This window comes from Eumetopias jubatus, unplaced genomic scaffold (assembly GCF_037043125.1).
Source record: "Eumetopias jubatus isolate StellerSeaLion01/CBP00866 unplaced genomic scaffold, mEumJub1_p1.0 scaffold_10, whole genome shotgun sequence".
In the NCBI taxonomy this organism is placed as follows: Eukaryota; Metazoa; Chordata; class Mammalia; order Carnivora; family Otariidae; genus Eumetopias; species Eumetopias jubatus.
This window is the reverse complement of record NW_028274816.1, coordinates 51,817,858-51,831,451: the sequence shown is the minus strand read 5'-3', so window position 1 is coordinate 51,831,451 and position 13,594 is coordinate 51,817,858. Positions and strand designations below refer to the sequence as shown.

The following is a 13,594-nucleotide window of genomic DNA, read 5'->3' as shown; positions in this document are numbered from 1 at the left end:
GGCCCTAAAGCTGGGGTGCTCTTCCTTATGGCTGTTCCTGAGCTGAGGGGAGAATCTTAAGACTCTCGGTTCCAAGCCCGCTGGGGTTGCCCTTCCATATCCCCCCGCCCCTTGCTGAATCTCCTGAAGGCAAGACTTAAGCTGTCTTCTCCATAAGCCTTTGCTTGGGCATGTTCCATGCCCCTCCTCCTCCGACCATGGAATCCCGTGAAAGGAGATCTATTGGTCCAGTGTCTTCCTATCTCCCCATTCAGCCAAAGCCTCAGTGGAGGAGGAAGTCTCTCAAGAGTGAAATACACCTTAGGTGCCCCTTTATTACCACCTTGGCCTCACCGCAAGGAAGAAAGACTGCCTCAAGGCAAAATCTCAACCTGTTTTGCCCATTTCACATACATCTTGGGTCCAGGCGTCACTCCGCTCATTGGCCAACGCTTCCCTTTCTGGCTCCACCTCTCCTCAGATTCAGCCTCCCAACTGGACCAGTTGGACAACCATGAGCCACACTCCAAGAGTAAGCACATCACTCTTTGGACCCCTATATGCGCCCCCCACCTCAGCCCTCAGGCTCGGGCTCGGGCTCTGCCCTTTTTTGGACCTCTCCCGCCCACCCCAGCAACAATTTGAAACTTGGAGGGTGGGCCCAGCCCATTCATTGGTTGGATGACCTCCCCAGGCTGCACCTCACAAGCCACTGGAACCCTGTAGACCGGACCCCATATCCGACTGGCTCTTAGCTCTAGTTAACTCCTGAATTGATTGCTATGAGTTTGGATTTGCAACTTATTTGCACTCCGAACATTTTCTTCCGATCCGGCTCCCATTTTAAGCGCCACCCTCTCGCCCATTGGACACACTAAGTTTAGGTCCCGCTCCTCCAGTTTATAGATTTGAGTCTTTGACGTTAAACCCCGCCCCTCTTCAGGCCCCGCCTGCTCCCACCACCCGTTGGATTTCCCTGAAGTTTAGTACCACCCCCCTCCTCAGGCCCCATCTATTCACTTATTGGATACTCTGAGCTTGGGACCCGCCTTCCAAAACCCCGCCCACACGCTCACCGGTTGGACGACTTGCGGTTAGCGTCGAGCTCGCGCTTGCGCAGCAGGAAGCCCTCGTGCTGCACTGTGTGAGTGGGCGGTGGCGGAGGCGCGGGGGCGGAGCCGCCCTGAGCCGGGGCGGAGCGCGAGCGCCGGCTTCCCCCGCCCTCACCACCCTCTCTGGGCCGCGGCCGCCGTCGCGGCTTGGGCCGGTCCCGCGCCCGCGGCCGGTCTGGCCGAGGTGTCCGCTCGGGCGGCTCAAGCCCGTTGGGCAGGCGGCCTGGGGGAAGCTCGCGAGGCTGAGGCAGCGACGGCTGTGTGAAGGGAGGGGGGGAGAGGGGTGCTGTCCATAGGGGGGCTGTTGGGGCCATCTGTCTGGGGGACTCACGGGTCTGGGGGGCCCATCTGTCTTGGAGGCGAGTATGGGAGGACCTCAGGGCTGGAGGCTTAACTCTTAGGGGCCCCATCGGTGTTGGGAGTGAGACTGTCAGGATTCCTAGGTTTGGAATCGCTCTCGATCTTGGGGAGGAAAGCGCTAACTCTGTGGAGGTGGCGGTGCAGGCACGTTGGTGTCCCAGGAATCGGGGACTTCTGTGTGTGTGTGTGTGTGGCTGTCTGTGAGGATATCTGAGACCCCAGGACAGATGTGGGAAGAGTGGGGAGTCTGTGTGTAGAGGGGGTAGGAGTCTCCTTAGGCTGGTGGCCTTATCTTTCTAAAGGAGAAATTTTCAGATTGTGAGCGGCATCTGGGGGACCTCTCCATCATCCCCTGAGAATCTCTACAGGGTTCAGATCCGGGGGAAGCAGGGTTAGGCATTGGTGTTTCTGGGTCTTGATTCCTGCTCTGAGGAGAGGGTTCCCCATACCCCCACCCATTCTGAGGCTCTACTTACCCCAACAGGGAGCCCTGGGCCTGCTTCTTTCTCCTGCAGCTGCTCCACAATGTCAGCCAGGGTGGCCTTCCTGGGAGGGGGAGGCCGAAAGACCCAATGGAACTGGGGTGCCCTCTCCCAGGGACCAGCCAGGTTGGCTGGAGGAGCCTCCACCTCTTAGCCTGAGATGCCAGGCCCCTGTCCACTTCTGCAGTTGCCTTTCTGAGATGCATGCCTTACACACCATAGGTACTTGGGACATGTCTGGGGAATGGAGGACAGAACCTCTCCTTTGAGTTTTAACCGGAGAAAAATGCAGACTGGTGCCTTCAAGCCTTTGAACCTTATGCTGCCCTTTTCCACCCACCCCCTGAGCTCCCAAGCCCCCTGGACTTGCCCTATCCCGGCCCTGATCATTCTGGGTCATCACTATCCTGTGACAAGTCTGTTTCCCCCACTGGACTGTGATCTCCATCAAAGCAGGGCTGAGGCTGGTTTGGTCACTGCTGTCCCTAGCACAAACCACACGCTGAATGGGGACTCAGCAACTGTTCATGATATACAAAAATTAAAAAGGAGTCAAGAAGTCATTGTTTCCAAACCTATTTGAACAAAGGCCTCTTTCTGGGGATGCAGCTGATTGGATCAATCTGCTCCGCACACTCTGGTTAACACTGAGGTCTGCAAGGTCTGGGTTCCAGTCCTGCTTCGTCCAAACTGAGTGATTTACCCTTTCTGAGCCTTAGGGTCCCCATCCACAAAATGGAGATGACAGAAGTCTTCTGTTTATAAGGTTGACACTGCGATAAAGGGTCTTATCTCTGGTCAGGGAGAAGATGGTTCCACCACTAGCCCAGTAGAGAAACTGTGGGGCAGAGGGGACAAAATTCCTGCCCAGGCCACCTAGCTGTGGGACAAGAGGTACCTCTCCTAACTTCTTTCAGCCCCAGCTTACCCCCTCTGCAAAACGGATACCAGGACAGTACCTTAAGCAGTTCTGAGCCCTGGACGCCCTCCCCACTGGGCCTGCGTGGCTCCAGGAACTCTTTGCGTCCCCTTTCCCTCACTCTCCGGGCACACGGGGGCCTCACCCCTTGGCCAGCTCCCCTCTGGTCGGCGTCTCCTGTTCGCTGGACTCCTGCCTCTCCAACCGCCGCTCGCGCCGCTCGCGCCGCCGCTCCATCTGCTCGTAGCGGCCCAGGGTGAGGCTATGTGCCGCCTCGTGCTCCGCAGACTCCTGCCGCTCTGGCCGCCGCCTCCGCGCAGCCTCCTCGGATTGATCGGCCGATTCCTGCCGCTCCGGTCGCCGCCTCCTGGGCAGCTCCTCCGTGCGGTCAGCTGACTCCTGGCGCTCCGGCCGCGGCCGGACTTGTTCCGCTGCCGCGAGGGCCCCGGAGGTCTCCGCCGCATCCTCTGGTGCGGCCGGCGGGGCCGGGGGCTCCACCCTCCCCGGGATCTCCGGCAGCCGGTCGATGCGCGGCTGGAGGCGCTCGGGTTTGAGCTCCTGGCGCACGTACCCCACCCGGGTCCGCACCTCCGCCGACAGTGTGTCCGAGGCCCGGCGAGCCAGGGGCTCCAAGCCCCTCTCGTAGCCCCCTGGCCGCAGGAGGGGCGCTGCCTTGGCCGCCAGTTCCGTGGGGTCTCCAAAGAACTTGCGCCCCAGCAGGGGGGTGGGGGGCTGCTTGCTCTGTTCCGCCTTGAGTTTCTCTATCTGGGAACGGAGGGGCCAGGGTCAGGTAGAGGGGCGTTTGTGTGTGTGTGTGTGTGGGGGGGTTGTCTGCCTCCCCTGCTCAGTTTAGTAGTTTCTATTATTGAAAAAGCAAGGCTGTGCAGTCCTGAGCCCATGCTTTTCCCTGCTGGAAACTTAATTCCTATTTTCCTTGGCATTTAGTGTTCTTTTAAGAATCGGCTAAATCATCACTTTGTCTAGGTGCCTTTCTGACCCCCACTGCCTCCTTCCTGAATGTCCCCCCAACCCAGGACCTCTCTCCTCGTTCTTCAAGTCTCAGATCAGGGCCCCCTAAGCCAGGACAAGCGATTCTGGGCTCCCCCAAAGCCCCTTATGTTTCCCTCATCGTAGCCCTGGGCTGGTGACAGGGCTGTTCCCCCTTCCCCCACTGGACTGGGAGCCCAGTAAGGATCAGTCTCAACACAGTGCTGAGTCTGTCTGTCTCACATAGAGGGCTGGGTGTGGGGTTGGCTGGGGCAGGGTCTGGGGTGCTGACCGTGGTCAGGCGCCGCAGGGAGCTGAACCTTTCTTCCCAGGCAGCAGCCGCTTTGCGGAAGGCCTCGTGTCTCCGGATAAGCTGCTCCACCTCGTCCACACTGCTGCCCAGCTCCCGGCTCTGCAGGAGCGGCTCTTGGGCAGTCAGCCAGGCATCGGCCACCACCGCCTCCTGGGCAAACTGGTGCACTTCCAGCACTGAGGGGAGACACTGGGGGTAAGAGTGATGGGGGCGGCACCTGCGGGCCCTTCACAGGGTGCTGGCTGTTTTCTCTGGCCCTCCACACCCTCCGGCTTCCTGTCTCCCAGCCCTGACCACTCTGGGCTCTGCAGGACTGAGGGGGGGCTGGGCGTATCTCTGAGGGCACCGGCTTCTCCCCTAGGTGTCTGCCACCAGGGATGCAATGGCAAGGCAGTCTTCCTGTCCACCCTCCCAGGCCTTCATGTTTGCTGCAGGGCACCCTGCATGCTGTGTCACCCTCCGGGCCTTTCCAAACACGCCGGAGCGCGTCCCTGTGCCCTTGAGCCCTGTGTGTCTGGGCCCCCACTCACTCTGCTGCAGCCATTCCCAATGGCGGTCCCACTTGTCTGACACCTCTTCCTTCCTGGTTCCCAGCTTGTCCAGCTGTGCCTGGATCTGGCAGTGGCGCACGGGTAGGAAACGCGTCAAGGGCGGCTCCCACCACAATGGGCACAAGGGCAGAGGGGGACCCCCGGCAGTGCCCCTTCCCACCTCATCAGCCATGGCACTCTTGTTGAGCAGCAGAGAGCGCCCCAGCTCCTGGCAGGCTGTCAGCTCGGGCACCCGGGCCTCCAGCTCCGTCTTCAGGCCCTGGTGGTAGTTCATGAGCACCTCTACTGATGACACGTCCCTACGGTGGTGGCCGGGGGTGGGAATCTGAGTCTCAGGTAGCCGCTATGACAGATGCAACTCCCAAGGAGCCCCAATCCCTGAGCACCTTGGGACACGACACCCACCTTCTTAGACCAGGCTCGGAGGGGCCAAGGTTCTTCACTGACTCAGTGATTCCAACTTTTTTCAAGGTGCTAGAATGTCACACTTTGATGATTCTAGCTTCAGATTTCAAGGTCCATTTTTTTCCCTAATTTTTTTTAAAGCTATACCTCTGAAGGCTCCACTAGTCAGTGATCTGAATATTCTACGTCTGTGCTATCCAAATGGTAGGTAGCCATGAGACATGGGTAAGCAACGCAGCACTAGAAATGTGGCTAGTCTGAACTAGTGTGGAAATGTAAAGTACACACCATATTTTGAGGACAGTAAAATATCTTGATACTTTTATTTTTTTTTTAATATTTTTAAATTTTTTTAAAAGTAAACTCTACCCCCAACGTGGGGCTTGAACTCATGACTCCAAGATCAAGAGTCACATGCTCTACCGACTGAGCCGGCCAGGCGCCCCTCAGGAATTTTAATTTTGACTACATATTGAAGTGATAATATTTGGGGCATAAGGGGTTAAACAAAATGAATTACTAAAATTAATTTTCACTTGCTTCTTTGTACTTTTTTTGATGCCGTTACAAGAAAATCTTAAATTCTCTACGTGGCTCATATTTATGGCTTGCATTATATAACCATTGGACTGTTCTCAGCTATCATATGTCCGAAACAAATCCCAAATTTCTGAAGGTCCCACTAGTCAGCAAGTATCACTTTATAAGACTTAATACGTCCAAACTTTTTTCTTTTCTTTTGGTCCAAACTTATTTCTGAAGGTCCCGCATCATAATGATGCCTACCTAAGACTTGGTATGTCTAGAATGATCTCTCTGATTCTCTCCTATTTCCTAAAAGTGCCCTCCCCTGAAGTTCTCCATCTCAGTAAATTCACCCATCATTCATCCATAACGCCTCCTTTTTTTTCCTCTCAGCCCCTGAAGCTAATCCATCAGTCACACTGGACATTTATAACTTTAAAACACCCTGCAAAATGATGTGAAACCTGAGATTTTGTTTTAAAAGAACTCAGTGAGGGGCGCCTGGGTGGCTCAGTCATTAAGCGTCTGCTTCGGCTCAGGTCATGGTCCCGGGGTCCTGGGATCGAGCCCCACATCGGGCTCCTTGCTCGGCGGGAAGCCTGCTTCTCCCTCTCCCACTCCCCCTGCTTGTGTTCCCTCTCTCGCTGTGTCTCTCTCTGTCAAATAAATAAATAAAATCTTAAATAAAAAAGAACTGAGCAAGGGGTGGTGGGGGAGTCGGGGAGCATAGATGAAAGAGGTTGGGCCAGATGTTGATGGCTGTTTACTCTCCACATTGGGGGGGGGGTCACTAACCGTTACTGCTACTTCTGTGTATATTTGAAATTTTTCATAATGAAAAGATGTTAATCCCTAAAATAAATCACTTCTCCCCATCTCTACAACCATCACACTAGACCAAGCCACCCCTACCTCTCACCTGGCTATAGCAGTGGCCTCCTGGTCCACCTATTTCTACACTTTGCTCTCCTTACTCTGCCACAGGGCATCTGGAGTGACCTTCCGCTAATCCCCCACCTCACTCACTCCATCCAGCCATAATGATGGTCTGGCTCTTCCTCAAACACGCATGACCACAGTCTACCTCAGGGTCTTTGCACTTGCTATCCCTCCACCTGGAAAACCTTTCCCCCAAAACTTTACCCAACTCACCATCACTTCATCAGTGCCTGCTACCCACTAGGTTAAGCCACAAATACAGTCCCACACGTCGCTGTCCCTACCCTGGCTGCAGCCCATCCCACGGGGAGGGCAGTGGTGGGCAACGGGGAAGATCAGAAGGCAGGAGGATGCCCTGCGCTCTGAGTCACCAAGGCCAGGCCTGACAAGGGGTCCTAATACACGTGAAGCATTTAGTACAGTGCCTCACACCCAGGTGCCCCCCAGGTATTGGCTATTATGATTTCTCACGGGAAGGGGGCGGCTCACGGGCTGGGGGTGGCCAGTAGGAAGCCCGAGGTGGGAAGAGGGGCACCTGGGCTTGTCGGCTGCCCCGATCTGGCTGGCGATGCCATCCATCCAGGAGAGCAGGTCACGGGCCTGGCTGTGGAATCGCAGGGCATCAGCCGTGGAGCTGACGTGCAGGCGGGCGTCCTCACAGGCGGTCAGCAGCTCCTTCCAGCCCTGCAGCACCTCCTGCTCCCGGCTGGCAATGGCCTCTGCATGCTCCCCAGCGTACACTGTCCGCAGCTGGGCTGCCCCCTCCTGGAGCTGCCGCACCTGCGGGGGATGCCAGGTCCAGCCCCGGGGCCCCTCCATGGGGTCCAGGCTCCGCCCTCCTTCCATCAGCTAGCTGGGTGCCAGTTGCTCGCACCCTCATGATCCCACAACTGTGTCCCTCTTGTCACTACCTACCGCCCAATTTCCTTCAGAATGGCTACTCAGTTCCTATTGGGTCTCCTGCTCAATTTCTATTGGTTCTGCCACGTGAGTTCTAGCAGACCCCACTGCTCACTCTACTGGTTCAACTGCCTGATTTATTTTGGAGTGGCTGCCCTATTTCTATAAGATCCACCACCTAATCACTATCAATCTCTCTGCCTGATTCCTAACAGTCATCTGGATGGTTCACCTAAAGATGACTGTCCTGTTTCTGCCTTCTGCTGGACCGAAGCCCAATTTCCCCAGTTCGGCCGTGGGGGTTCTATTACGCCCACAGCCTCATTTCCATCTGATTTCTCAGATCCGCCTCCCAATTCCTGTCAGACCCACAGCCTGATTTCTATTAGCTCCGTTGCCGTGTCCATTACATTCCACCCCCCATCAAATTTCTTGCAGGAAAATCATATGATTTCCATCAGAGACCTGCTATCTAATTTCTATCTGCCCCACCGCCAAATTTCTCTGAAGCCTCTGAAGTTTCCTTTAGGCTCTCCATCTGGGTTTGGGTAAGATTCCCTTCACAGTTTCTAGGAGAACCCCTGCCCAGGCTCCACTGGAAACACTGTCTCATTTCTATCAGACACACTCGGCCACCTTTTCCGGACACCGTCTGACTTCTAGGCACCATGCAATCAGTGGGTTTTCTATTTGCCCCATCATCTCGCTTCTGCCTGTTTCCTGATCTGTTTTCACCTGCTCCACTGTCTAATTTCCACCCGCTCTACAGCCGGATTTTTGCCTGCTCTTCTGCCCAACACCCCTTGGCCACGCCGTCCAGGCCCTCCCACCTGCCCACCTGGGACACGAGGAGCTGCAGGTCATGCTCAAAGGCGCGCAGGGTCCGCTGCATGGAACTGGCGCTGGGTCTCGGCTCAGGCGGGGCGGTCAGGCGGGGCAGTCGCCTCCGCTTTTCCTCGATCTGTCCCTGAAGCTCTCGGGCATCGCTGAAGAACTTATGCAGCTCCCTAGAGGCAGCCAGCAGCTGGGCCCGAGTGCCCATAAGCTCCAGCAGCTCAGCCCAGGCCTCGTTCAGCCCGTCCTTCCACTCAGCCATAGTGGCCGCCGCTGTGTGGCCGCACTCGATCAGTTCATCCACCATCTGGTTCACTGCCGCCAGCCGCTCCCGCCCTGCGGTGCCCGTCTCATTGGCAAACTCTGAGAATTTCTCCTGCAGCACCTGCCCCCGGGAATACGGCATGGGCAAAGGTCCGCGCACACAAGCCCCCTCCAGTCCACCATCTTGTAGCAGGTAAGAGGACTAATAATCATGCTGGCGATGACCGTCATGATGAAAAGTAATACCTAACCCTTCAGGAGCACTTACTCTGTAGCAATAATAGCAACAAGAAAACAACCAGATGATAGTAACTAACACTTCCTCTGTTAGGCATTGTGTGTGCTGAGTATTGTCCTAAGCGCTTTACGCTAGCGCGAATCTTTGGGCTCACAAAAGAGCCAGGCGGTGGGGGCTATTATTATCCTCACATTACAGCTAGGGAAACTGAGGCCCGGAGAACCTTAGTAGCATACACAGTAGCCACCGGTACCAATATTATTACTAATGATGCTCACCGTGACGTGCTCGAAGTCCTGGCCGAGCTCAGGCGAGCCAGCCACCACCTCCTTCTCCGCAATCCAGTGCTCGAGCTCATCCACCTGGCGGCTGAGCTGGTACAGCCAATACTGCTGCTCCAGGCCCACCCTGCGCTCCTCCCCCAGTTCTTTGAGCGCCACGTATAGACGGTCCACTTGAGACTGCCGCCGGCTGATCTGCTCGCTGATGGGGACAGGGAGGGGCAGGGACGGAGCCCCCTGAGACTTCCAGGACAGAGCTGTGACCCCCTGGCACCCCCCTCTCGGGGCAAGGCTGTGTGTCCTCTGAACCTTCAGCCAGAGTAGTATCTGCTCAGACTCCTTCGCGGGGGACTCTGTTTTCTGCAAGGCTTGGATTCAGTGAACCCAATACCTGCAGCTGAGCACTCCGGGGAAAACTTTGCTTCCCTAAGCTTGACAAGTTCACTGCTCCCTCTTCCCCCAGCCTCTCTGTGGTCCCTCTCCCTGCCCCTCCAGGGACCTGAGTGGGGCTGCTGACTCCCTACTTGGGTCTCCAGCCAACCCATTTCACCTCCAGGCCATCTCCTGGCTCTGGAGGACAGAGGTCTAGCCCTGTGCCCTCTCCCAGGTCTCACCCCTAGCCCAGGACTCCCAGATATGGCCCCTACTCCTGGCCTCAGGGAGGCCCCATGCCTGGCCACCCAGGAGGTATCAGGCTATGCCCAATCACCGCACTCCGAGCTTTTCTGTCCTCCCAGATACTGGGTAGGAAGAGGACCCTTCCCTGTCCTGAGCTCTTCCTTCTCTCCTCAGTCTGAGACATCACCTCCCACCCCTACACTGAAATCCCAATACCCCTGGCCCCACCCTCTCAACCATCCCTGGGGCACTGCCCCTCCATTCGCCACCCCACCCACATGCTGAAATCCCAGGGCTCCAGCTCTTGGCAGTGAGCGCCCCTCCCACCCCAATGTCCAATTCGGGCTGTGTCCCAATTTCCAATAGTGAAGCTTCAGATCCTTCCGGATCATTCCTTAAGAACTGGCCCCGCCCCCGCCTGGCCCCAATCCCCCGCCCCCCGCCCGCCCACCTGTCCGGGTGCCCCATCTCCAACAGCGCCCGGCACTGGCGCGACAGCTGCGCGATGCTTTCCTCGTAGTTCTCCACGCCCTGCTCCAGCTGCAGGTGCTTCTTGAGCAGCTGCAGGGTGCTCTGTTCGTCCTGGGGGCACACGGCGCCCGCGATGAGGCGGCAGCGGCCGGCCCCGGGCTCCAGTGCCCCCCGGCCCCCCACACCCCCCGGCCCGGGCGCACCTTGCCCTTGTCCTCACTCATCATGAGCAGCTCCTGCTCGCCCAGCCACGCCTCCACCTCGGCCACGTCGAAGTAGTACTGCTCCACCTGGAAGGCGGCGTCCAGCACCTGCTGCCGCCGCTCGGCCGCCTCCCGCAGTCCGGCCCAAGCGCCCTGCAGCTGCTCCTGGCCGCGGCGCACGGCCTCCGCCTCGGGGCTGCGCAGCGATGCCAGCGCGCCCGCGCGCTCCAGCACCTCCTCCAGCCGCGGCCCGTGCGCCTGGATCTCCCGCCGCAGGCCCTGGGGGCGAGAGGTGGGGGTGGGGGTGGAGAGGGGCGCTCCGAGGCCCAGCGGGGGGCCGCGAGCGCCTCGGAGACTCGCACAGCACACCGAGGGAATCAGAAGCCGCCGCAGATCGCCCCTACCCCCCGCCTTAGGCACCGCTTAAGCAGTTTGCCGTTCCTCGCTCACTCACACCCCCATGTTGCCGGTGGGAAAACGGGCACCGAGAGGCGCCGTTCATCGCCGGGGAACAAGCACTTAGTAAGGGGGCCACACAGGACACAGGCTCCCGACACTGTACTCTCAACCAAGACGCCTGGCGGTGTAAGATACCCCTTAATGGCCGAAACAGGCTGAGAATCAGACTGCTGGGGGCAGTGGGTGTAGAACTCACATGCCGTGAGGTGTGCACATCTTCCGGGTACAGGTCAACATATTTATACGTGGGTACACCGCGTACCCAGGGCAGGATATGGAACACTTCCATCAGCCCCGAAGGTTCCCTCAACCAGCTCTGTAGTTGGTGCACACCTTACTTAGCTTCTCCTGTGCCTCAGTTTCCTCGACTTGCAAATGGAGGTGGTAATAGGTGACCCTGAGCGCCTGCCACCTGCCAGGCACTTGGCTAAGCAAGGGCTTTGCAGGATGTGGCCACTCATCCAGTCCTCACTGCAGCTCCAGTTCTCTGTCTCACTTTACAGACGGGGAAACTGAGGCACGGAGAGGTTGGGGAACTTGCCAACTTCCCCTGGCCGGGGGTGGCATGCTTAATGTCCACCTCGTGGGGCTGTTGTACCCTGGAGCACTCAGAACTGTGCATGGCACGTAGTAGGTGCTCGGTCAATACTATAATACAGTAACTGTATTATACAATACAGTTACATATGTTATAATATATGTATATTATATAATACAATATATTGTATAATACAGTAACTGCTGTTAGTCTTCTGGCTCCGGGCCACCCGGGGCATTCAGTGCTCCTGCGCACGCACGCACAGTGGAGCTCCCCCAGGGTTAAGATGAAGTGCACTTGATTGCTTCCCTCAACCGTGAAAAGGATGGGCCAGTTCTACTTGTCCCCAACACTGTCAACAGTCAAGAGTGTCTTCTGGTGTGCCTGGTGGCTCAGTCTGTTAACCGTCTGCCTTCCGCTCAGGTCATGACCTCAGGGTCCTGGGATCAAGTCCATACTCAGCGAGGAGTCTGCTTGTCCCTCTTCTTCTGCCCCTCTCCGCCCCCCCCTGCTCATGCGCATGCGCATGCACTCTCTCTCTCACATACATACATAAAATTAAAAAAAATACAGTCAAGAGTGTTTTCATCAGAAGAGAAAAACGAAAGCTAAAAAATCCCCTCCAGCCTCTTAAAGAACTCCAGCTAGGGCAGCATGGTCAAAAACCTTTGACGAATCATTTGTAAGCCCACCTCCCCACCATCCTTCAGTGCCCATTCTCCCAACTCATATTTTTTGGTAAAGGGGAGGAACGAGAATACTCATCTGATAGGGTTATTGTGGGGATTAAATTTAAAAAGCCCACATACAACCTCCTATGACCATACCTGGCACACAGTCAGTCTTTATCAACGTGTAATTAGTAATAGTATTTCTCTCTCATGTGTCTTACACTGGGCTTCGGTGAAGGAGTTGCTTTGCCCAGAAAGTTCCTCTAAGTGATTTGAAAACCACTGCTCTAGAGCAGCTCTACTTGTTTAGAGGTGGAACTGAGGCCCAGGAGGTGAAGAGATCCAGAGATCTTAGGTGCTCAAGAGCTCCCCCACCACGAGTGGAGTGGATACCATCAGGAGTCCACGCTCTTCCGCTGATCATCTCTGTCCTTTCTCCCTATGGGTGGTTTGAGTTCCTACTTGTTCCTTTTCTTTTTCCTTGTCCAGTAAGCCATTCTCCTTACTGTTACTCACGGCACCTTGACTTTCCTCTGGGGAACCCCCTTGTACCCCTTCTCAGCCCATGTAATTAAGTGAAGGCTGACTCCATCTGCAGGTTCCAATAGTGGGCCCTGAGTCCAGACCAGGCCAACAGAACAGTCTAAATCCCTGGCCACCATTAGTTAGGGATGGGCACATGATTCAAGCTGAGCCAATAAGAGTTATCCCTGGGACTTGCTGAAATTAATGAGAGAGAGAAATTCTCTCCTCTCAAGTGGGATGTACACTTGAATCTGTTGGAGGTCTTTTACCATCAGGAGAGGAGAGAGTTGGCCTGAGAACAAAGCTAACAGAAACACACACACACATAATGGAGCTGTGAGATTCATGACAGCATGGAAGTACCTGGATGCATCTATACCTGCTGTCCACACTCTTCTCAATCACAAGAGCCAACAAATTTTGGCTTTAACCACTTTGAGCTGTTTTCTCTCATGTGTCTCCAAATGTGTCCTACCCCACACCCTCACCCTAGCTCTGCTCACCTGGTTCTTTTTGATGTACTGCTGGACAGCCTGCAAACCATTGCCTCGCTCCATCTGCATGGCCAGTGGCAGTCGCTCCTGGACCCATGCCTGGGGAGGATGCAGGGAGCAAGTCAGGGGGAGAATGCACCCAAGGACCCCTGCATCTCAATTAAACTGTAAGCCACCTGCATAGCATCTAAGACCCTTCCTCACCAAAGAGCCTGGTCTCCTCTTCAGCCTCCTCTCTCGCTCTGCTGTTTTGCTCTCTGCCCTCAAGCCAGGTTCAGGCTTACTTACCTCTGTCCTTGGCACGGGCAGGTCTTGCGTCCTGCAATTCCCTCAGCAGGATCTCGGGGACTCTTCATTCATGTCTCAACTCAAGACATCTCCTTCTCCAGGAAACCCTCCCTGACTTTGGACCTTGGCCAGTTGCCTCCTCTGGGCTCCCACAGCCTCCTAAACTCCCTCATCACAGCCCTAATCACCCTGGGTTGTCAATGGAGATAAGTCCGTTTTCCCCTTTGGACTCTTGAGC

General features: G+C 56.2%; 1 protein-coding gene across 1 annotated transcript in view; it reads right to left on the bottom strand.

Annotated features, from left to right (window-relative positions):
* SPTBN4 (spectrin beta, non-erythrocytic 4) overlaps positions 1 to 13,594 on the bottom strand; it is a 72,196-nt gene that overhangs the window by 1,850 nt on the left and 56,752 nt on the right. Inside the window, exons 22-33 of the mRNA XM_028095669.2 lie at positions 13,078 to 13,167; positions 10,382 to 10,660; positions 10,159 to 10,289; positions 9,087 to 9,291; positions 8,311 to 8,691; positions 7,108 to 7,352; positions 4,864 to 5,002; positions 4,683 to 4,767; positions 4,132 to 4,328; positions 2,998 to 3,617; positions 1,928 to 1,997; positions 1,056 to 1,348 (exon numbers count right to left, since the gene is read on the bottom strand). Coding sequence (XP_027951470.1) covers positions 1,056 to 1,348; positions 1,928 to 1,997; positions 2,998 to 3,617; positions 4,132 to 4,328; positions 4,683 to 4,767; positions 4,864 to 5,002; positions 7,108 to 7,352; positions 8,311 to 8,691; positions 9,087 to 9,291; positions 10,159 to 10,289; positions 10,382 to 10,660; positions 13,078 to 13,167 — 2,735 coding nt within the window. The remainder of the gene's footprint in view (positions 1 to 1,055; positions 1,349 to 1,927; positions 1,998 to 2,997; positions 3,618 to 4,131; positions 4,329 to 4,682; positions 4,768 to 4,863; positions 5,003 to 7,107; positions 7,353 to 8,310; positions 8,692 to 9,086; positions 9,292 to 10,158; positions 10,290 to 10,381; positions 10,661 to 13,077; positions 13,168 to 13,594) is intronic.